The sequence below is a fragment of the Gouania willdenowi genome, chromosome 14 (assembly GCF_900634775.1).
Source record: "Gouania willdenowi chromosome 14, fGouWil2.1, whole genome shotgun sequence".
In the NCBI taxonomy this organism is placed as follows: Eukaryota; Metazoa; Chordata; class Actinopteri; order Blenniiformes; family Gobiesocidae; genus Gouania; species Gouania willdenowi.
Window position 1 is genome coordinate 20,633,041 of NC_041057.1, and position 23,325 is coordinate 20,656,365.

General features: G+C 37.7%; 1 protein-coding gene across 2 annotated transcripts in view; it reads left to right on the forward strand.

Annotated features, from left to right (window-relative positions):
* Nucleotides 1–16,457, forward strand: part of LOC114475443 (protocadherin alpha-C2-like) — a 28,215-nt gene extending 11,758 nt beyond the window's left edge. The window contains exons 3-4 of one of the 2 annotated variants that reach the window (XM_028466225.1): nucleotides 1,234–1,319; nucleotides 13,449–16,457. In XM_028466225.1, coding sequence (XP_028322026.1) covers nucleotides 1,234–1,319; nucleotides 13,449–13,762 — 400 coding nt within the window. In that variant the 3' untranslated portion in view covers nucleotides 13,763–16,457. Of the gene's footprint in view, nucleotides 1–1,233; nucleotides 1,324–13,448 lie in introns of both variants that reach the window. The other variant, XM_028466226.1, reaches the window with a different exon arrangement.
* The last annotated feature ends 6,868 nt before the right edge of the window (nucleotides 16,458–23,325 follow it).

Genomic DNA, 23,325 nt, shown 5'->3' on the forward strand with positions numbered 1-23,325 from the left:
ATTTTAATATTACTGTAAATAATGTAATGCTGCAATCTCCATCGTGTTTTATCAATGTATATGATCATTTACACAAAGTCCTGTTTTTGCTGTATTTTTTACTTTAAACAAAATCTTCCTGCGGGACAAAAGATGCTCTGGCTTGACGAACTTGGCCTGTGGGCCTTGAGTTTGACATACAGTATGTGCTTTATACAATCATACCGTCAAACTCTATTTTTGTGCCAACTGTGGGAATTCCTTTTATTTTTTATTACACTGCCTAGCCTAACGGAAACCTACTTTTCAATATGCATCATCTCAAACATTCTGGTTTAGGTAAATATTGAAGATATGCAACATGAATAGTTTATCTCATCTTGAACTCATACCAGTGTCTCGCTGTAAACTGATTAAAAATCCAAATGTGATGTCGCCACATACAAAATTTAAAGTTTTCTTCTCTAATTTAGTGCAATTTCCAAATCAAGTTCATTATTTATTAGAGGCTACAATACCAAGAGAATGAGAATAAATTGAAGCCACGTTTTTTTCAGAATCTGCGTATTTCTCAATGCTTAATGCATGACGGGGATGATAACCTGCTGTCCATTCACCTTTACCTACTTTTAGCCAATACATTTTACAATTTCAAATCCCCAAAACCAGCAGAATATTACTACTAGCTTATATAAATGTAAGTAAAAACCATTTATAACGGTTTTATGAATCAGATATGAGAAATGATCTCGTAGATTTGTCTACATTAGCATATAAAAGTAAATAATTTTTTTTTTCTTTGTAACCATTTTAGCAATTGGGCATTTCAAAAAAGAAAGTGTCTATTTGTACGGTTGCCATACGGACAACCCCCGGTGCTTAAGAATCACACTAGCATTGGGTGTATCACTTTTAAGCTCTCGTACAGGAGTAGACTTGACCTTAGGGTGCTATATTTGAACAAATGTGAGCCACAGTGAAGTTTACAGTGAAAATTTATCACACATTTTACATATTTTACTAATTGCCACCTACATACATGGACAAATATTTACTTTCTCATTCTGCAAAATCTGAGCACAAATGAAATGTTATAATGCTATATTTGTAAAAACCAACAAACCAACCGACACAAGTGGTGTTTTTTCTCTACACAGTGCTTAAGAGCCAATGAAGGGTCAGTTTTTGAATGGGTTCACGTTTTTCTGCAAAACATTTTCTCACTGATATTTGCACTTGTGTTCCACCCTCCAGTTCTGTCCATATGGAGGGGGCCTCGATGATGCAGGGGGCCCAGGGGATGCTGGTGCAGAACTGGCCGACTGTATCCAGCGCTGCAGGTGAGTAAGTGCAAGAGAATCATTTCTGTTTATACATCTTGCTTTCTTTGGAAATGCATGAAAAATGTGTGGTGTTTTATTCATATTATTAGGGCTGGCTTAGAAAACATTGATTCATCGAATTGAATCAATTTTCTTTTGAGTTCATCGATGTCGATTCATAAAATTATAAGAATTGATCATTTAATTTTGTATTTTCTATCATGTGTAATGCAGTGCTATGGTCTCAATTCTTAATGTAAACATTAATAATAGTGACTTTCTAATATTTAACAGAATTCTTCTTCTTCTTCTTCTTCTTCTTCTTCTTCTTCTTCTTCTTCTTCTTCTTCTTCTTCTTCTTCTTCTTCTTCTTCTTCTTCTTCTTCTTCTTCTTCTTCTTCTTCTTCTTCTTCTTCTTCTTCTTCTTCTACAATTTAAAAATTATTTATTTTAGAAATCATTACATATGATTGGACTTGTCTTATCAGTCTTCAACACAACATGCTTTTAATGCATTTAATTGAAATAGGAACATTTGAGTAATGTGGTAAAAATGGAATTTCAGCATGTGAAGTATGTTTTTTCCATTTTGCTGATTAGCTGTTTAAAAAAGTGTAAAAAAAAAAAAAGGTGTTATTTACTTGCACTGCATCAATTTGCAGCATTAATGGCTTCGATGTGATGACTGAGAACATTTAGGTAGAATTCTTCATATAATAAAGCCCCAAGAATGCCAAAGATGATAACGTTCCTACATTGTGAGCGTTTCTTCCTGCCCAGCTTTCATTCATTGATTTTTACATCTATCTTCAGGAACCAGAAGACACATTGACACTTGGTAGGTGAAGAGTAGCATCACAGTCAATCACTCCAATGCTCAGTGTCAATATGTCTCACCGTGTTTCAGTGAACAAGGGTTTTCACCCAGTGGAAAAGAGAGACTGGGAGTAGTTGGCAGCAGCCAGCTGTACCAGTTCATTGTGTTTCTGTGTCATCCTGCTGCACAGGTTTTTTTTTCTCCTCAAAGCAGATGGGAATGTGCCTCTGTGGTGATTTAAAGATTCAAATATTGCCTTTAAGCAGTGTGCACAGCATAACACGTGCATTTCAGTGGGGCGTCCTTGCATCGGTATGTGTGTGAAGCACGTCTGATCATTAGAGTGCAGGATAATCCTCTTTGTTATGCATCAGACGCCGGAGCCTTTTGTGACACATTTTCCAAGTCTGCAGTGAATTGTTCACCTAATGAAATGTCAGACATAGTGTGGTGTATCTAAATGTGGAAGCCTCAAACATTTTTATGTAAGTGACCTGTGGTGCAGATGAGGAGAGAGAGAGTAAGGGGGGTGGGGGGGGGGGGGGGGGAGTGTAATCAGTAAGTCAAATACACCATGCAAAATAAAATGAACAGTGAGGAAGATTAGGTAAAAGCAGTTTTGGAAAGGAGGACCGGAGGAGGCGTACAGAGGGATGGAGGGAAAAAAGCGAGGTGTTGGGGGATGGAGAGAGAGAAAGGTTAAGAGGATTGGCAGGTTCCTGCAGTAGTCTTGTTGCTAGGGAATGCCATGTGACCTGTTGCCTGGCAACACTGTCTAACGGAGATATTGCTGCAGCAGCCGCACCCTCCATCAGCAGGGAGTGGGCGAAGGCAGTTTCCATGGTAACCGGTCATAGCTCTGAATGGAATACTCACAGACGAAAAGAAAAAAAAGGGGAGTAAAGGACCGGAGGAGTCGATAATGGCAGGTATTAGCAATAAAAATAGGGCGATGAAGAGGTAATAATGTCGGAAAGTATAAGTCGAAGTCGACAGGATTCGTGCAGAATAAATGTGACGCGCTGCATAGATTTACAAAAGCACTATAACACTGTCAGATTTGCACATGTTCTACAAGCCACAGGAGGGATTTAGTCGAGATGAAACCTGTGTCGGACCATAGCCTAATTCAAATGTAGAACAAGAGGTTACATAAATTGGCGCTTTAAACACCCACATATCCACATAAGGTGTCATTTCAAGGAGCTGTACATGACCTGCTTAGCAGCAGCTAAACCAAAATCTTCTGCAGACAGACGTGTGCTTTGAAATATAGGCCAGTATAGAGCAGTCTTTAGAAAACTGCAGTAGAAAGGAAGGAAACACATCAATAGTTGTACATTTACTTGACACGTAGTTTGTCATACATTCGCAGACCAGGGTTGAGGTCAATTACAATTTTTTTTATTACAATTACGTCTTTATTAATGTTCAATTACAACTCAATTATGATTACGGTGACCAGCATTTTTTCCAATTACAATTAAAATTACAATCATTATTTTGCCCCTGAAAGCAGGGCCGGCTCTACGCAGGGGCAAGAGGGGGCAGCGCCCCCTCAATTAAATGTCTTACCTCCTCAAATTAAAGGATATGATTATGCTCAGATTTATTGAGAGACACATCTATTACACTCTGTTCCTGCACATTTTTACACGTGTATTAGCAAGCAAGCCTGCCTGAAGAAGGACCTTTAAGGACCAAAACGTCACGTTACCGGCTTGCTTTTTCTTCCTTTTGGCTGCTTTACACCAGTTATGGATAGACGGGGATATGAGGGCTGGTGGAAGGTGGTCTCCTACTGTTGGGACTGTGACAAACACCACCGCCGCGCTCCTCGGGCCGCTTCTATAACAGCCACGAGTGGCGCACTTATGCGTCCATCACACGGACAGGGGGCAGCCGCGCTACACACGGCAACAGAGAGCCAGGCTTTCAGCCACAATTTTTTGACCCACGGGACTACTTTGTAGGCCTAAAATGTTGCTCTAACACACCCCATAACACCAGGGATGATAAACCCCAGTGTGACAACCCAGACTTTGGGGTAAAAGTGCGTGTTATTTATAAAATAATAAAACTGGCCCACCATCTAAAGAATGTTTCAGCTTCTATGCCCCCTTCCACAATTCAGACTGACTAATAATGTATCCACCTTTATTAAACCTGCCAGCCCCTGTAATAAAACACAAACATTAATTACTGGGAATGCTAAATACTGGGGACACACCACCATGCTCATCCTCCAGGACCACTACACGGTGGCAATGAAGGCTGAGTTTGTAGCCCTCCGGGGCATACTCACAGCAGACAGGCGAGACCCCTTTCAGATAGCCTCATCCTGGGCTAGACACAACCTGGGGATGCGTTTACAGGATGAGACTCTGGAGCAGGTGGAAGTTCTCATCATATCTCATGTAGAAGATGTGAATGAGCAGGGGGAGGAGGTGAGAAAGGGGGAGACAGGGTCTCATCACCATCAGGATATTTCTGAGCCTTTTCTCTGTCAGTATACTTCTTGATTTAAATTATTTTTCAATGTAATGATTCTCAATGCATCTGACAGTTAAACGTGATATGAAACATATTTTCTTAATTGTTAATTACGTATGTGTAAGCCATACATGGTTCCCCGGGCTTGCGTTTCATGACATTGTAAATGACAGGTTTTTTTTAATAGAATTTCCATGCCAATTACAAAGTCAATTATCTGAACTCAGTTAAAAATAAATTATGATTACAACAGCAATAGTTTGGTTTTTTTCAATTACAATTATGTCATAATTGTAATAAATTATCAAATAAACAATTATAATTATAATTGACCCCAACCCTGACATGGACAATAGTAGCCAATGCCCACCGAGCAAGGTGCAGTGACATGCCGTGACCACGGGTTGGGTAGGCACGTTGCAAATCGAGACCACCAATGGCAGTTTCATATGTTTCTGCTGGCAAGTGTTAATTCAGTTCAAATCAACTTTATTTGTATAAAGCAATTTACAAGAAAGTCATCTCAATGTGCTTATCAAAATATAAAATTTATAATAAGAAAGAAAAAACCCAACAAGATACAGATGAACAAGCATTTAGTCATACAACAAAATCAACATCATAAACACCATAAAAGAAACAAGCAATTATTCAATATAGCCTCCATACTCTCCCAACAAGCTGTATCTCATGACACGGCAATACATCCGTTGTTTGTGTTGGAAACACAGAAACACGGAGAAAATGACAACAACAACTTAGAACAGCCTCAGTGAGGAGCATCTACAAAGCCAATCCTTCCTTTTGTACCATTCACTGTGAAAAGTATAAAACATTTTCTGACCTTACCTTTGCTGAAGCTCTGGTAACTCAGGTGTTGGTCTCCCATCTTTTAAAAGCTGTCGTTTTTCCTCAAAAAAAAGTTTCTCTATTGTCTCTAGCGCTGTTATCCTGCCTGTAGTGTTATCCCGCCCACTAGCTAGAGAACGTAGCAGCAGCGGTCACATGGGATCAATTCACTAATGCACTGTGAACTTACGTATAGCATTTAGCATAGCGCGGTTACGTCCAAAGGCAACTCTCTACGCTGCCTTTGGATGTAAATGGTTGTCATTTCGGGGAACCGACTGCGCATGCGCAAACACGCAAAAACACGGGAACAGAGGCAGAGCAGCAACGTGCCTTTGAGAGGGGGCGTGGCCTCCCTCTGCTTTTCAGCAGAGTGAGACGGCAGCCGTTCCAGGAAATAACGCTGTTTAGTAATTTGGGCTATTGAAATGCACAAAATGCGGACACTTTCAAACTTATAGGTACTGTAGGCTATTGTAAATGGAAAAATAAATAATTTATAATTATATTATAATTAAAACAAATAATCAAAATATCAATTCACCCTTGGGTAGGCACTGCCTACCTTGCCTACCCTGACGACACGTCACTGGCTAGGTGAGACCATCATATGACCTCCTCCAACCAAATCACAAACACATACTGTATGATCACACTCCTGCTTAACATTGAAGCACCTTTTACACTTTTGTTTCTGAGCTAAGTCATGCTCAATAAGAAGTAGGTCATGTCTTGAACCATAAAACCCAAACGATCTATGACCTGATTACCAAAGTTACATAAGCTGCCACTTCAGAATCTGAGTTAGGCAGATTCTGACTGCTATCATCATCCCTGCCTTCATTCATTAAGGGGTGAGTAGAGCTTAGCGTGTCACTGACCTTCTGAATCAAACTCTCGCACAACATGACTCAACTCAACAGTTCATATAGTTTAGTTTAAAAGTTTGCAGTGGGAGCTAATGATTTGTTAGCCCCGGAATCAAATTCAGTTATCGAGGGTGTTCCCCACTTTGCACGCAATGTCAGCTGAGATAGCCTTTAACAAACTCCCCCGGCCCTTTACTAAGGGTGGGACGATACACTGAGCTCACAATACGATACGATAGATGATAATGGGCTTGCGATATTGATGCAATACAATATTTTTGGAAAGGAAAACTCTGGCGACACTTCCTTACCCTGGGTATAACCTTTTCAACTCAATGGAAATGTAAAAACATATAATCAAAAAAATAACTAAAAACAAACCATGACAATCTGCATGTGTGTAGTAAATTTATTACATACAGAAAACAGAATGAAAAATCATGAACATACAGGTAAAGCAAACAGTGAAGGGCCACAGTACATTATACATTCCTTCCTTGAGACGATCTTGCACTAATAATGGTTAGTAAAGGAGACCATGTCCCCATTATCATTGCTTCTGTTCTCACAGCTTCAGTTTGGGGCTCCTTGCTTTAAGTTCTTACAGAATTTTTTGAGCAGAACTTTGGTGTGAAAAATACAGCCTTTGAGTAGTATTTAACCTACCGGTAGTTTGTCTGAATTTTTTTTTTAAAATGGAGACCAAATCTACTGGCCAGCATCAAATTGCCTGAACATATTCTATTTTAACTGGTGATTATTGTATTACTACCTTTTCATCAAATTGATGAATGACATATGTTTGTATGTTTTTTTTTTTAAATGAAGAGGAATGCATTAGCTGTCATTAGTGGTGTCCCAATACAACCTGTTTCACTTGTGATATGTTCCCGATATTGTGTCCTTGACTAATGATGACCAATGCCAATATTGATCCATTATTAAAACTAATCATACTTACTTTTATTACCTATTTTGCTTCATTGGGTGGTATTACTAAGACAGAGAACATTAGTCACCAACAGTGACTAATGTTGCAAGGCAAATGTATTTGTATAGCGCATTTCATACACAAGGCAACTCAATGCTTTACATGATCAAAAAGTGCAACAGAAAACATTCAACAGCTTGAAATCTATAAGAACATTAAAGTAAGCAATTTTTTAAAAAAAATCATCAGTAAAATCATTTAAAATTGTTAACAAACACGTTACATCAACAACATGAACAAAAACCTACACAGTAGAGAAATCATACACAGTAGAAGGCTGTTTTTGTAATAGATTTTGATCAGACTACTGAATGTCACATCTGAGTCAATCAGAACACCAAGGTTTTTGACTTGGTCTTTAGCTTTTAAAGATTGAGACTCAAGATACTGATGCTGCTGACAGCAGTCCTCTTTTCCTTGTACCAAAGACAATCACCTCCATCTTGTCATGATTTAGTTGAAGGAATTTTCCACTCATCCAGAAGTTTACTTTTTCTAAGCAATCACACAACACCTCTATGGGACCATAGTCATCTGGGTTCAGTGATAGATATAGTTGTGTGTCATCTGCGTAGCTCTGATAATCAACCTTACAGTTCTGTAAAATTTGTCCCAAAGGAAGCATATAAAGGCTAAACAGAAGGGGTCCAAGAACAGAGCCCTGAGGAACCCCACATGACATTGGTAATCTGTCAGATTCAAAGTTTCCAATGCTTACAAAATTACTTCACTCCTCCAAGTATGACTTAAACCATTGCATTACTTTTCCATTTAGTCCAACCCATCTTTGCAATTTGTGCAAAAGTAGGTATCTGAAAAACTAATCCATTTATTATTAACTAATGGATTACATAAATGTTAACCTTAAAAGTAAGAATATTCTACAAATGATTAAAATGAATAAATAAATAAATTCAATATAAACAATGTAAATTATATGTGAGATTTTAGATGCATGTCAATATAATCTGATGCTCTTTTCTTTCTTTTTCTATATCGCACAGATATCCAGTATTGATATTCAACACCTTAGCTGTTGTTGTTGTTGATGTTTACTGTACCTGTAATAAAAAAAAAAGATTTAGAATAATGTGAAATGTCCACCAGGTGAACTGAAATCGACTTATTTAAACATGTCGACTTACTTTTATCTCTTTTGCGGTCCCACCTGGTGACAACAATTATTTGTCCTGTTCTGCTTCAAAAAATTTCTTAGTCTTTTCCTTCCAACCAAAACGTGTATTCTGTTGTTGTTTATTTTTCACATTGCTCAGGTAGTGGGTGGAACATGTGTCAAACCGTGCTCTTCTTAAGTGAGCAGTTGCACAAAGACATACTGTAGATTGATTTTATTTATTATTTTTTTTAGCATTTTTCATACAGAACTGTTATAGTGAATTAATAATTTAAAGGCTGTCAAAGTCAGCTGCATTGGTATATTAATCTTAACAATATATATATATTATTTTTTTTATTTTATTTTTTGTGGAATTGATCAAACAAAGAGAAGTTGCTCACACACACACAAGGAAAAATCTTGACTTTTCCCAAACCACTGTCACTACATAATCTCATGACTTTATGATGAGAAGTAGTCAAGTGCACCAAGTCAAAGAATCAAATCACCCTGCATAAAATAGCAGGTGATGATAACAGGAAACGGTGTGTCAGTTATATAAACCTGACACTGCAGTCAGTGCTCATCCATGTTCTTCCTCCCAATGTTTGACACGTCTCCTTTACCTCACCAGTTGTGTTTTTTTAATATGTTTTTTACGCTTGTTTGTGCCATTCTTTAAATGACGTCGCTTTTTATGAGCAGTCGTCACTCCATCAAATAGGACTTATGGACTTATTTAAGGCCTAATACTCTGATTAAACACAAACAGACAGACCATACCCTCAAATACAATAATCCCAGAGCAGTATCAGGGCAATAACTCTGCTAATGGTGAGATAAGGCGATAACATGCGACACTGACTAATTATTGAACAAGCTCAATTACACTGAACCATCAGCTGATGGATGGTGTTTTTTTTTATAACCATGTTACTGAAGATAATAAAGACATTTAAACCAGTTATAAATGAATATACAAGAGTGATGGCATAGCTTCCACATTGTGAATAATTGATACATCTAGGTATTGGAAAAACAAATAATAATAGTCACAATAGTGTGATGTGTGGTAATTACACACCACTATTACTACTACTACATATTTTCTCCTTCCTTTAGGTTTGTGTTTTCTAAATTTCAATATGCAGTGAGTAATAGCACAACAACAACAACAAAAATGCAGCACAGCCTGGGCTTTTTGTGTTATTCAGAGGATTTAATTGGGGAAATAATGCAAAGCCACACTGAGTAATGCAAATGAGTTCATTAAAACAACAGCCGTAAACATTGTGTTGTTCTTCTCACTGTGGGGACACACTAGGACAACGTTGTCTTTATAAAATGAGGTACCATCTACGGGGACGGTGGTTGAAACCATTTCAGCACTCCAGTAATGTCATAAATAGCTAACGAAAAAAAGAAGAAAAAAAAATCAAACTGGATTTTTTTTTTTTTTTTTTTTTTGTGCCAGCGCCCATGTTTAATCTAAATAAAATCCAGACTGAAAGTAGGTCAGCGCAGAGGGAACTGGTGTGGTGCTGAGAGCACCGTGTCTGCAGAGCACACCCACCCCCATCCTTCTTACTGCCGCTCGCTCTTCCTCTCTGCTGCACGTCACCCTTCCTCGTTTTTTTCTTCTAAATAGAAAAGAAAAAAAATCACCTTTTAACCTGAATATAAATAATTTATCTTTCATCTTTTTTATTTTTCCAATATTAGTTCTTGCTATTCTATATTTAGTGATTTGCTTTTTATATTAATTTCCCCAACATCCATCCCAGTTCCTGTCATTCCTTAAGTGTGTAAAATCTTGTGTAGGCAAATACAAAAAAACAGAATCGTACTTCCCGAGTTAAACATCACTGTGGTCTTTCTGTGGTTTCAGCTGAATGGTTGTGCTGAATTTATTCCTTCCCTGTGGCTATCGTGCTGTTGTCAGTTCATTGACTACATAATACAGTCTAAGAAAAGGGCAATGCATGACATGTTTAAGAGTTATTGTTAGCTAATGGCAGGGATGATCTTGATTTAATGATGTCTGAGACACAAAGCACTGTGCTTGCTTATAGCAATGGAAAACAATAAACACATTACCATTGTAAGTAATTAACTTTTGTGTTATGAGAGATTAAAATTGGATTTTTCTTGGCTTTTATCGGATGTTCACTCCCTCTAAGTATACAAAGAAAAAAAGTGTAATATTCTTCCAGCTTGGCTGCAACGACCAGAAGTGTCTCATTGTTGCTTAGCAACTGTTGGCAAGATTAAACAATGTTTTTACTGCACAAACGATTGATGTTTTTTTTTTTTTTTTTTTTTCTTTTTATAATTCCCCCATTTGCTTCTCCGAAATGTAATATATCCAGAAAAATTTGGGCCAATAATGCGTAAACAACAGCAAGCCGCTTTGTGCAAATCAATGCAATCATACAAATTATGGTGCTTAAAGCGTCTTCTGTGCTAATGAGGATAATTAAAGCAGGTGATGCTTGAGACTCAACTGTGAATACTTAGAAGCACGGATAGAGTGACTTTCAGAAGTAAAGATGAAGAGATGCACATCAGTCAATGAGAGAGTGGCAAAGTAAAGAGTGCACAAATATATATCCTTTATGTTTTCAGCATACTTGATGTAAATGTTTTGTTTTGACTTCCACCGTAAACACTCTTATTGACATGGTTAAAAAAGTTTCGCACACGGCATTTTGAGATGTACAGTGTTAGGAAAGTTTATTTCTTATGAACTAATTCATAGTTTAGTTCACAGATTTTGAAATGATTCCGGACTGCTTCGAAGACGTTCTGGACCTCCATCTGGTGTTTCAGAAGGGGAAAGTAGTGCACTGACAACACTGTATGGTGGGGAAGGATGGTGGAAGGAATACTTTGAAGACCTCCTCAATCCCACGACACGCTTTCCGATTAGGAAGTAGGGCCTGGTAACCCAGGGGTGGACTCTCCTATATCTGGTGCTGAGGTTGCCAAGGTGGTTAAAAAGCTCCTCATTGGCAGGGCCCGGGGGTGGATGAGATCCTCCCATGGTTCCTCAAGGCCCTGGAGGGCAGTCATGGTTGACACGACTCTGCAACATTGCATGGACATCGAGTCAGTGCCTCTGGACTGGCAGACCAGGGTGGTGGTCCCTTTTTTTTAAGTGTATGTCCCAACTATGGAGGGATCACACTCCTTTTGCCTCCCTGGTAAGGTCTATTCAGGGATACTGGAGAAGAGGGTCCACTGGATACCCGGACCTCAAATCCAGAAGGAGGAATGTGGTTTTTGTTCTGCTCTCTCTCTACACCATCAGCAGGGTCCTTTGGGGTGCATGGGAGTTATGCCAACCAGTCCACATATAATTTTTGTCCCTCAGGGAGTACGAGCGGATCAGTGCTTGCTCCGTATTGCCGGCAGTAAGTCAAATTTGTTTCGAGTGAGGGTTTGACTCTGTCCTTTGTCACTGATTCTGTTCATCTTTTATGGACATAGGCGCAGAGTCTTGAAAGGTTTGGTTTGATGGCCCTAGGATAGGCTTCATCAGACCGTGCCCTTCAGCTGTTTTTGGGTCGATTCACACCCAACTGTGAAGCTGCCAGAAGGAGAATCCGCACCTCCAAGTCTAAGTCCATGGTTCTCAACCGGAAAAAGGTCGAGTGTCTTCTCCGGAGAAGACACTCGACTGAGCAGAAAGGTGAAGCTCTTGATTTACAGGTTGATCTTTATTCCTACATTCACCTATGGTCAAGAGTGTTGGGTCATGATCGAAAGGACAAGATTGCACGTACAAGTGTCCGAAATGAGTTTCCTCCGTAGGGTAGCTGGGTTCTCCCTCCCTTAGAGATAGGGTGAGAAGCCTCTGGATCTCTTGGGTAGAACTGGACAAAGTGGCCGAATAATTTTCCATTAAAAAATAGAGAATATCCTTTAGGGGAGAAAGCTGCAGCTGCTACTGTGGACTGACTGGCTGCCGTTCAGGTTTGCTGTTGACATTGTCGATTTGTGCAGTTTGGGTGATCATACGGAGATGTCGTATTAATCATGGAGACAGAACCTGAGGTACTGCAGCCTGCTGCCTCCACCAGTGTGACTCTGTGGTGGTTGGGTTGCCAGATATGGTGTTTTTCCTCTGCGTGTTTTTGACGGGTTTTCGCCTGGAAGCCTCTATAGAAATCTGGCAATCTGCAGAAAGAAGTTAAGAGCACCGTTCACAAATGTCAGAATGAACACGCTCACAATAACGTTCATCAGGTGGAAATACCATACGTTCAGTTCATGTTTGCCAAAAATATGAACTAGTTCAGGAACGTTTGTTCATTGAACACGTTCAGGCACAACATTGGATGTTTAGTCCTATAGACCAGTGGTTCTCAAACTTTTTTGGCTCAAGTACCCCCTTTCTCTTATTTCTGAATCTAAGTACCCACTTTGTCTGACAACAACATTTTGCTGAGAATACTATGAAAAATCCACTATAGAGCACAATGATGGAATAAATCAGTGATAACACATTTTAAAGAATCTAACTTTGTAAATAAGTGAAATGAAAGTGTTTAGTGTCTCATGAATAGATTTATTAGTTTCTAACAATTCCGATCATCTCCTACCTGGTGTGAGACCAAGACTCTTGTATTTTCAGTTCATGTTCTAATCAAGATCTTTTTCATCATTATGATTTTCATTTGAACAAATAAATAAACATTACAAAACCCATATTTTTGATGCTTTCATTGGTTCATTTTCCACTTTCTCCCTGTAGTGCCATCACATATCCTCATTTGAGAAATACTGCTGTAGACGAATGTATAGAAGTGTTTTTACTTGATTCTTACAGTGATTACAGGGAATAGCTGATCAGCTGACATAAGTGGTAATTTTAGAACAACTGTCTTTATGGCTTTTGGTGTCACCCACTGAAGATTTTGTTGTATGACCCATGAAACCCATCAGATTAATTATTAAATCAAGCATTTCTTCTGAACTCATGTCTGTATTGTTTTTGTCACTTGTGTAGACGGTGAAGGCGGTGGAGAGCTGTCACCACCAGTGGGAGCCGGAGTCAACAGCAACAGCTGGCACTTCCGATATGGTGCAGCTCAAGGATATTGTCCTCCTCAGCCTCTGAAACCAGGAGAAATCCCGCCTGAAGCCTTCATCATCCCCGGATCCCCAGCCATCATTTCTATTCGTCATGACCCAGGTCCTGTGGACGACAAAGGTGAATTCATTAGCTTCGGCAAGAAGGAAGATGCCAAGAAGAAGAAGAAGAAAAAGAAGGACAAGAAAGACAAGAAGGATAAGGGAGGGAAGGATGATGGTGATGACTAAGGTTGTCCTGAAAACAGAGCTACAAACAGAGTACTATACCAATTTCAGAAACAGAAAAACAAGCCAAATGCATATTGTAGGATCAAGGAAGCCAACTTTGGCCATATTTACATAGACACTGTACAGTGGCCAAATCCTCATTAGATCAGGCCTGGCTCCCTATATAATGTGAATGCCGAACCAAGGTTTGAGTTAAAAACACAAAATAAGTCATTGGCTTAGATTAGCTTTCATGGGTTTCCTGCCACACCCCATATCTGTGCCCCTGGATTTTTATATAATCTAATCAAAAGCACTCAAAAGATGACTTATTTGTATCCAAACCATTTTTAGCTAAGGCTGTCTGTGCTAAGCTCTATGTCCTCTTCCCTTTTTGGCAGGCGGACGCGAAGAGAAAGCTGTGCTATATTTCAAACTTTAAACAAAGGCTTTTGTCTTTAGTATCATGGAGGCCTTGTAGGGTTTGTTTAAAAAAAGGGGGGAAAAAAACTAAAGAAAGGATAGAAACACAAAAACCTACTTCTGATGTTTGTTCTATAAAATAAGCACCTTTAAGAGAATGAGGTGGACCATACTCAAGTGAAGAGCTCTGTTTCACTGTAACATAGCACATTACATAGGCTGAGAGACTTGGACTGGGTTGTATTGAGTATGCTGAGTTTTGTCCCGGGCTAGTTTTGAACATAGTAGCTTTGTATCTGCGATTTCATTTTCTGATAGCAAGTTAATGAATTCAATCGTACCCTGCACTGAACAATGGGTACGGGGAACAATAACGCTATAAACTATAAATTACCAATCATTGCTCAGCAATATTTCCATAATAGGATTGAATGGGACCACTAAACGGTCATAAAAGGTCCACATTTTTTAATTTCTATAAATCCCTGTGGAACAATCCACAGATAGAATGACTGGCAACACTGTTGTTGGAGATTGCAATTAGCTGGTAGTCTTGCAAAAATCTTTATATCAGTAACATTAGCCAAATAAATAGTTTTTGCATTTTTCTATTATAGTGATGATTTTTTAATTAGAATTTTATTCAATGTAGTTTGATTCAATTGGAAATTTAGAACCAGTAAGAAAAAAATAAAATCCAACACAGAATGGAGATAAATTTGCAAAACAATTGCTATGAACTCTCACCTGTAAAATGGCATTGAATTGGTAAATTGATAAATATTCTATGTGCAAAGGAAATAAAATGTTTTTTTTTAAAAAAAAACAAAAAAAAAAAACATCAGCTTAAGTGTTAGTGAGTGCAGTTGTGTGATTTTGTATCATTTGCACCGGCTTTATTGCTTGCTTGATTATTTGATCGCTGCGTGTGATTTTAGCTACTGCTGTCATTGGCTGCTTAGCATAGATTAAGGGAACCCAACAAAGAGCTGATGCAACCCTGACGAAAAAAAAAAAAAAAAAAAAACGAACACATGCACTGTTTGTTCTGCTCAGTATACAGTATATATGAAGATGTAAATCGAAAAATCAACATGTGAAAGGACTATACACAACTTTCTGGAAAAGTCCAAAAACTTAAGCTAGTCTTCTCCTTTGAGAGTGTATTATATGAGACACAGGAACGTTGCTTGTCGGATCCCTCTACTTCTGTCTTTGAATGTTCAGTTGTTGTTCTTCAAGCCCGGCGTCTCTGTCTCAAACTGCTTCAGTGCTTGTAGGAGGAATTGCTTGGCCGCTGCCTGTTTCCTCTAATCTAACATGTTTAGAAGACATCCTTAAAGTCACTTTCCTTCAATAAACAGTTCAGTTCTAACATTGTTATATTTGTGTATATTTACACACGTTGTGACATGGACATCAGCCAAATACACATAGTAATACATACACAAGGATTACAAATACAGTACATGTTTAATCAGGTTCAATTGAGCCTACTGCCTACTGTTTTTGCTCATAGTTGACAGCTCTGTCGTCTCTTACATGGGTCGTGAGCATAACGGATGCTCTAGGTTTGCAGAAAATTAGATTATGGTGTGCTATAATGAGGTAAAATGAAGAGGGAGGAAAGCAGGGTGGAGACTTAAGAGTCTTTGTCTAGCCCTGATTGAGACGAACAAAAAAATGTCGGAGAAATCTGCAGCAGTTGATCGACTTAATTCTGAAAAAAACAAGTGCATGCAAGGGAAAAGAAGCCAGTGGTTGACAGAGAAAGTGAAGGTCCTTCTGGTAGTGAGATATGGTGCTCATAAGGAAAAGTCAAAAACCACAGCCAAAGGTGCTTTTTAAAAACGTAATTATGCAGAGAGCGCACAACTTCCGCCAAGCGCCAAATATCGTCATTGCCAGATATTGGCAGTTGTCTGGATTATTCAAACTTTAAAAGGATTGGAAGACATTTCTATCCCCATTAATAACAATACAGTAGGTCAAAATGTATGGGCACCACCATTTGTTATGAAAATTAAGTCAAATTTCATAAAGATTGGTCAATTACAAAATTTCGCTAACGTTGAGATAGGGATTTTGATTTTTTAGACTGATCCAAAATCCAATATTGATCTGGATCCCCTTCAATTTTTAATGGAATCTTCCATGGTGTAAGGTCTTTATTTGGTTACAATTCTGTCGAAGTACTTTTGACCTAATCCTGCTGACAGATAAACAAATAAATGAACGCAGGTGAAAATATTACTGCCTTAGTGGAGGCAATAAGCCTAAATTAAAAAAAAAAGGTGGAAATCGATGAATACATGTTTGGTCTTAGTGATCAGATTGGAAAATCATCAACTACTTGCGTGTTTTCTAATCTACCTTTCCCAGCCAGTTGTCACACTGTGATGAAATCAAATGACTTGAGTAGAGCGAGGATTTTACGTAGACATAGCAGATCCTGAAAGCAAAAAATGCACATTTACAGTACACTTAAGTCATGCAAAAAATGGTCAAGTATTCTAGGGCAATGCAAACAATTTTGTAAAATCGCAACTAAATGCTTCATTAAAGGCTCTAATGTCACATTTAGTGTAAAACTTTAGCAGGCAGTAGAGTTCAGTACCATCATGACATAAAGTGTCCCAACGTCTCACCTGTGTGTTATTCAGTGTTACACTATCATCCTACATGTAACGTTTGGGTATTTACAGTACGTGCTGCTATCTGGCTAAATCCTTCTCATACACATGGTTCCCACTCCATCCCATTCTACAGGTGTACTCATGTGCTGTCAGATCACAAAGTGGCTGTTTGCATGTTATAAACAAAGGAAACAGATAATTTATAGATACTATTTATACATAGATATGTTTTCCACCAGAAAATGCATATTTCAATACATATACTTTCTGAAAGACAACACACCTGCTTTAAGAAACAAGAACTTTGTTCATTAACAAACTCCTTCATAACAACAGTGCGTACAAATATGCAACTAACTCCTGGAACAAAAATATAAAATTCACATTTTTTTATCCTGTTTAAAAAGAATTCAATATCCTAGATATTACACAATGCTATTGTGTTATGCTAAGAAATGCCTTTTCTCTCTTTAAACTTGTATGATTTATATATATATATATATATATATATATATATATATATATATATATATATATATATATATATATATATAAGGAAATCAATCCTTAATGTTTAGCTTGGAAGCTTTGACCATACAAACACTATTGTGAAATGGAATCATTTATTCATCTCTCATATAGATCAATGCCAAGTACAGAAAAAAAAAAAAAAAACTTTAAAATGTGGAGAAAAAAAAAAAAAAAAAGTTGATGTATATTCTGCTTGTGTATAGTGAATGTTCCTCAGTCACTCGATGTGGCAGTCAGTGCGGCATCCCAGTCGGCTGTGATCTGGTCATTACATTTTTGTACATCTGCTCATCATTGTAAAGGTGATAATAGTGATTCTTTGAGTTCCTGAATTTGGTAATGTGTTTTGTTAATAAGTCACAAATAAAGTTCTTTTCATAAATATTGCACACCGTGTCATGGTTTCACTTCTGTATCCTATTAATGTTTCATAAAAGCAACACACTCCAGAATGCAAAATGTGTTTAGAATACATAAGATCATCATAACATCTTTACATTTTAGAAACAAGAAAACAGAGTGGCCTAAAAATCACAACTTCAAATAGTCACCAATCTGAGCATTAATACAGTTAACAAAGGATTTTTTTATTTTTTTTTTTCATTTCATTTCATGTGTTTCTGTCTTTTCTTTTATTTTGTGCATTTTTGTTGTTTTATGTCTATTTTTGTGTCTTTTTGAAGTCCTTTTGTGTTTTTCCTGCCATTGTGTCTTATTCTTGTGTGTTATGAGTCATTTTGTGTGTTTTTGTCTTCTTATGCAGTGGTTCTCAACCTTGTGGTCAGGACCCCATTTGGAGTCGCAAGACACTGGGAAAGGGTCCACAGATGTCTATAAGAAACTAAAATTTATATATTTTTTTTTTCACAATTTCAGCATATTTATGCTTATTTGTACTCTTTTTCTGCAACTACAATAAAATTGCAATATTTAACCTATTTTCATTACTTTTTCTTGCTACATTACTCCCATTTCTTCCACTTCTCCATCAAACTTCAATGCCTTTTCTGCACTTTTTTTTCCAACTTCGAAACATTTTCGGCACTTTTAAATCCTTCCCACTCCCTTTCCCACCTAATGTTGCATATATTGACCCATGTTGTCATTTTAAACCCTTTTCACCATAATGCATGCTTATTTTTGCCAATTTAACCACATTCACAATTTGTCATGCCCATTATTTGCCAGTTTAAATTAATTTTTCCTACTTTTTAAATTACTTCTTGAATGCTCATGCCGTTCAACCACATTTAGGCAAGGTGGGGGTCACCTGTCTCTGGCATCTTTATTTTAGGGGTCACGGGTTCAGAGGTTGAAAACCATTCATCTAGTGTATTTTTGTATGGTTTTACTTTAAGTCATTTAGTGCATTTTCTATGGGGGTTGCACAAAGTTAGAGTGAGGGCCGCATGTTGTCCCATGTCTGATGTAAAGTCAAACGACATATTTGCTGTTACAAACCAAGATATATACAATTCCAACATTTACACTTATTTGTTTAGTCCTCTTCATAGTCAGTTATTAGCATTAGCCTGTCAGCTTGGAATGCAAAGTGAGATTTAATCCTTTTTTTGCTAATTAGCCGAGTGGAAAGGTATCTTTCTGACCACAGAGGAGGCATTTTGTTCAATATTTTGGGTCCCAGAACTGTTCCATCAAGATATTGAGTTCTGGGTTTGATTTTGAGTAGTTTGCATGTTCTCTCTGTTTCCTATAGGCACTCTAGTTTTCTATACAAGTGCAAAACAGGTACAGTAAATTGGATTCTGTATTGTCCCTATAAATGAAGAGGTTAGTGTATGTGTAACATTGGCATCCTGCCCAGGGTGTAGCCAACCTGTGCCCAGGGTGTAGCTACTCTGCCTTTCGCCTGATGTGACCCGGGAATTTCACTAACATGCTCCATCGACAATGTCCAGAATTAATGATTTTATTTTAGTTTTAATAAGTGATGTCCCTATGTAAAATCAGAAAGATGGCTGATGTGGGATTTGAACAAAGACTTTTCTCTGTATATAATAAAATGAAGGGGCACAATGAGAGTATAGCTTTAATAAGGGCTCCCTCTGCTGGTAGACTGAAAAAAAAAAATATTTATCATCACAAAGCATGACTTCATCCTGTGTCAACAGCTTCTGATGGAACCTAGACCAAACTCACAAGAACATTTTTTGGACATTTTTTGATCTCTGAAGAGGCAGATAGATTTTTTTTCTCCAAAGTCGACACTTTAAGCCTATTTTCTTTATGGTAGTGTCAGCGTTCAAATGTAAAATGAAGAAAACATTGATTGAAATGACCTGCCAGTGATTATTTATTTTTCTGTGATGTCTATCTAATATATTTAGGAGCTTTGGTTGTTTTAATTAAAACACCAGTGACAGCATTTGAGCCAAGTTTATAACACAGTATTAAAAGCAAATCTCGCTGACCTTCCTTGTATATCTTTGTTGTTAGTCTGCCTCCTTGTGGTCAATAATACTCCATTGAGTCACAGTGTTTATTGATCTATCCATCCGCCCATATAAATAAAATGCTGTCTTAAGTGCTCTAGAACTGAATCACATTCCCACCACCATCCATGCAGAGGACTCCCTATTAGAAAACACTTAAACATAGATTTTATTGTCACCATGGGGACAATAAGTATCTTTATATCATCTCATCCTCACAGAGAATCTTTGTCAAAGGAAACTTCAGTATTTGTAAAAAAAAAAGAACACATGTAACATTAACAGAATCCATAATGAACAATATGTGCCTGGTCGGCAAGAGTTTATGTTCTGTTTTTAAAACTTGACCTATTCTATAGAATGCACTTTGTCACGCTAATAACAAAAATGCTTTAATCGTTTGTCATTTTGAGGAAAAAAACAAGAAGATCTGTTGCATTTTTTAACCGTTATGAGTATTTAACTACTTTGTGCAAAGCAAGCTTGATCTGAAAACTGACGATTACATAATAAAGGCAATACATATTGAGTTCTGATTGACCTGGGTATTTTTCATAAATGACTTTGGGAATAACCATTAAGTATACTGATGATTTAGGCACTCTTGTCATGAGGGTGATAGTGCAGACAGAATTAATGTATAAGGGATTCCACGGTTTCCACCCATGACACGTTATACGACCTCTGCAGGATCTCAGAATTAGATGTATACTAGATATTCACTCAAATAGAACATGTAAACACTGTTAGCATTGGGTGATGCACTTGAGTGAATGTCTGCAACAATCTTGCAGTCATAGTAAATGTTAGTGCACCAACTCAATATAATGTACAAGAATGTATTTTAATTGGTCACATTTTCATTTACCTCATGGTAAACACAAAAATTGTCAAATTTGTTTTATTTTGTATCATTTAAAAGGGAGTTTGATTGGAAGCCAAATAAATACCTATTAGATTAATCCCCAAAAAGAACTGGTGTTTATTATGAGTAAGTAAACTTAACGGTATCACACTAGTCTCTCCATGTAGATGGTGTGTTGTGACATTTCCTGTTATTTCTAATTCAAGCCTAAAACCTACTGAATGGTCCATTTTTGTGGGTTGATGACTGGCACATGTTCTATTGTGAGTATCATATCAAAGGGATTCTGGTTCCTTCTTCAGTCCACTTAATCTGAAACAGTCACTCTAATGAAATTGCGGCTGCTCTACGAGGTTGTTTTATCTCTTTACAAATGGTAATGTATAAACATTAGCTTTGATTAAATGGCCTGCCCTTAACTCGGTAAATGGACGATTTAGTCATCTGTACCTATAAGCAGTCCGAGTGTGTCACACATACTGCTGAATGCTCTGTTCCAGATACAATAGCTGCTGTTGCTTATTGTTGTTGTATGGGGCAATTGAAAACCTACTTACTTGCTAAAGCGTATACCATATTATAGTGTTACCTAACCACTAGGAACAAATCCCTAAACCTAAAAAAAGTTAGGACCTAAAAACTAAGATTATATAGTCGAACACCAACATTATATTCAAACACAATCCACCATCTACACATATCTGCAATGAGTGAAGTCCAGTTAGACGAGGTTCTGAACCTTGTTGTACACCCATTAGACTGCTCACACAGCTCACACTGTTTACACTGATGTCCACACCGTACTCATTCTCATTCCACTGTATTCTTGTATCATGTTTTTCTGCAGTCTGTGCCTTCTCCTCGCCCTTCTCTCTCTTTTCTGTTTCAGGTGTCTTGAAGCTGGAGTTGCTAGTTCCTGATCTTTGGTTCACGGCTCAACTGGTGTCTTGACGTTCCTTTCCACTAACCCCAACCATTACTTCCTGTTAAAAGAAAAACTGTGAGAAGGGAGTTTTTTTCTTTCCACAGTTGCATATGCTTGTTCATGTGGATTTGTTGGGGTTTTTTTTTTCATTATAAATTTTATATTTTGAAAGCACTTTGAGGAGACTTTTGTTGTAATTGGGGCTATATAAATAAAGTTGAAATTAAATGAATTGTTCTCGTAGGAGTTCTTTTATTACTATTTTTCATCTGCAACTCCTTTGTCCTGGAGCTCCTCCTAGGCTAATAATGCAGCACTAATGACACATATGTTATCTCGTAGGGGCAATGTCAAGGATGTGCATTCAATCTTTTTTTGGAGCCAAAATGTCAAGGTCAAGGTAGCGTCAAGTGTCAAAACCCAAAGCTTCCATATCTCTACGAATATTTATCATACACGTTTGATGCTTACATTTATGAAAAGCTCATCTCAAGATCAGTATTTTATTTTGTTGGACCAAAGCTGTACAACCTACCAGTAAAAAGATTGGTAGGGGTAAAAGTTCATGAGGTCAAAAAAAATAAATAAAAAATTCCCCTATAACTTGGCCACAATTTGAAATACAGTGCTCAGACTGTGACCATAATAATTTCTTAGATACAAAAAGTACTATGTCTTTAAACAAACTGGGGAAGCCCAGAAGATGATGTCATGGCTTTGGAAGCTCCTGATAGATGAACTGACAACATGCGAGTTTATTGAAGCCACATCTGGAGATGTATTTTAAGGCCACACCTCAAACACTATGCTCGGCCAGCCATCTGTTCGACTCCTAGGTCAGCTGTTTGTTTTTGCAATTTATCATATGTCATATCAACTCGATTATATAATGAATTTGTCTTCACAGAGAACACTGAAGTTAGTTTCTTCACTATGTTTGATTCAAAACTGTTCTTGGAATGTCATGACGTGGCATGACATAGCCTCATTCATAGCTTTGATAGCCACTGTGAGCTCATTTTGGATCAGGTTGCACCTGTCAAATCTCATCTGGTGACTCATAAAGCAGCATGTCCCTAGATTAATGATGGCATCCGTGATATGAAGAAACTATGTTGGAAAACTGAGCGTCTATGGAAGTCTACCTAACTTGGGGTCCATAGGTCGTACCTTAGGGAACTTATGTCTTCTTTAAATGAAATGATAACAAATGCCAGATCTGACTACTTCCATAAACCGATCACCTTGAATAAAAAATAATACTCAAGTGCTGTTTGATGCCATCAACTCTATTGTACGTATGTCCTGCTGCTCCTCTTACACCTGTGTTTTGTAACGATAAAATCCAGGATATTAAAGATCAACTTCCAATGATCTCGTCTTGCACAGCTGGCGCTGTTGAGCTTGTTCCCCACGAATGGTCCTCTTTTAGCCCTGTAACACAAATCAATGTCTCAGCTCTGGTAACCAAAATGAAGCCTTATTTTTGTGCGTCCAATGTTCTGCCTTATAGACTTTTTGTAAAATTATTTAATGTCATTGGCCCCTGGGTTACCAATTTGATCAACCTTTAACTTTCAACTGGTGTTTTTCCCAGTTCTTTTAAACACGCAATTGTGGAACCTCTTCCCAAAAAACCTAATCTGGACCCAACAAATCTTAAAAAAATTTGTCCAAAGTGTTGGAGAAGGTGGTCTCTGATCAGTTGGTGCCCTTCTTGGAGAAGTACAACATTTTTGACACTTTTTAGT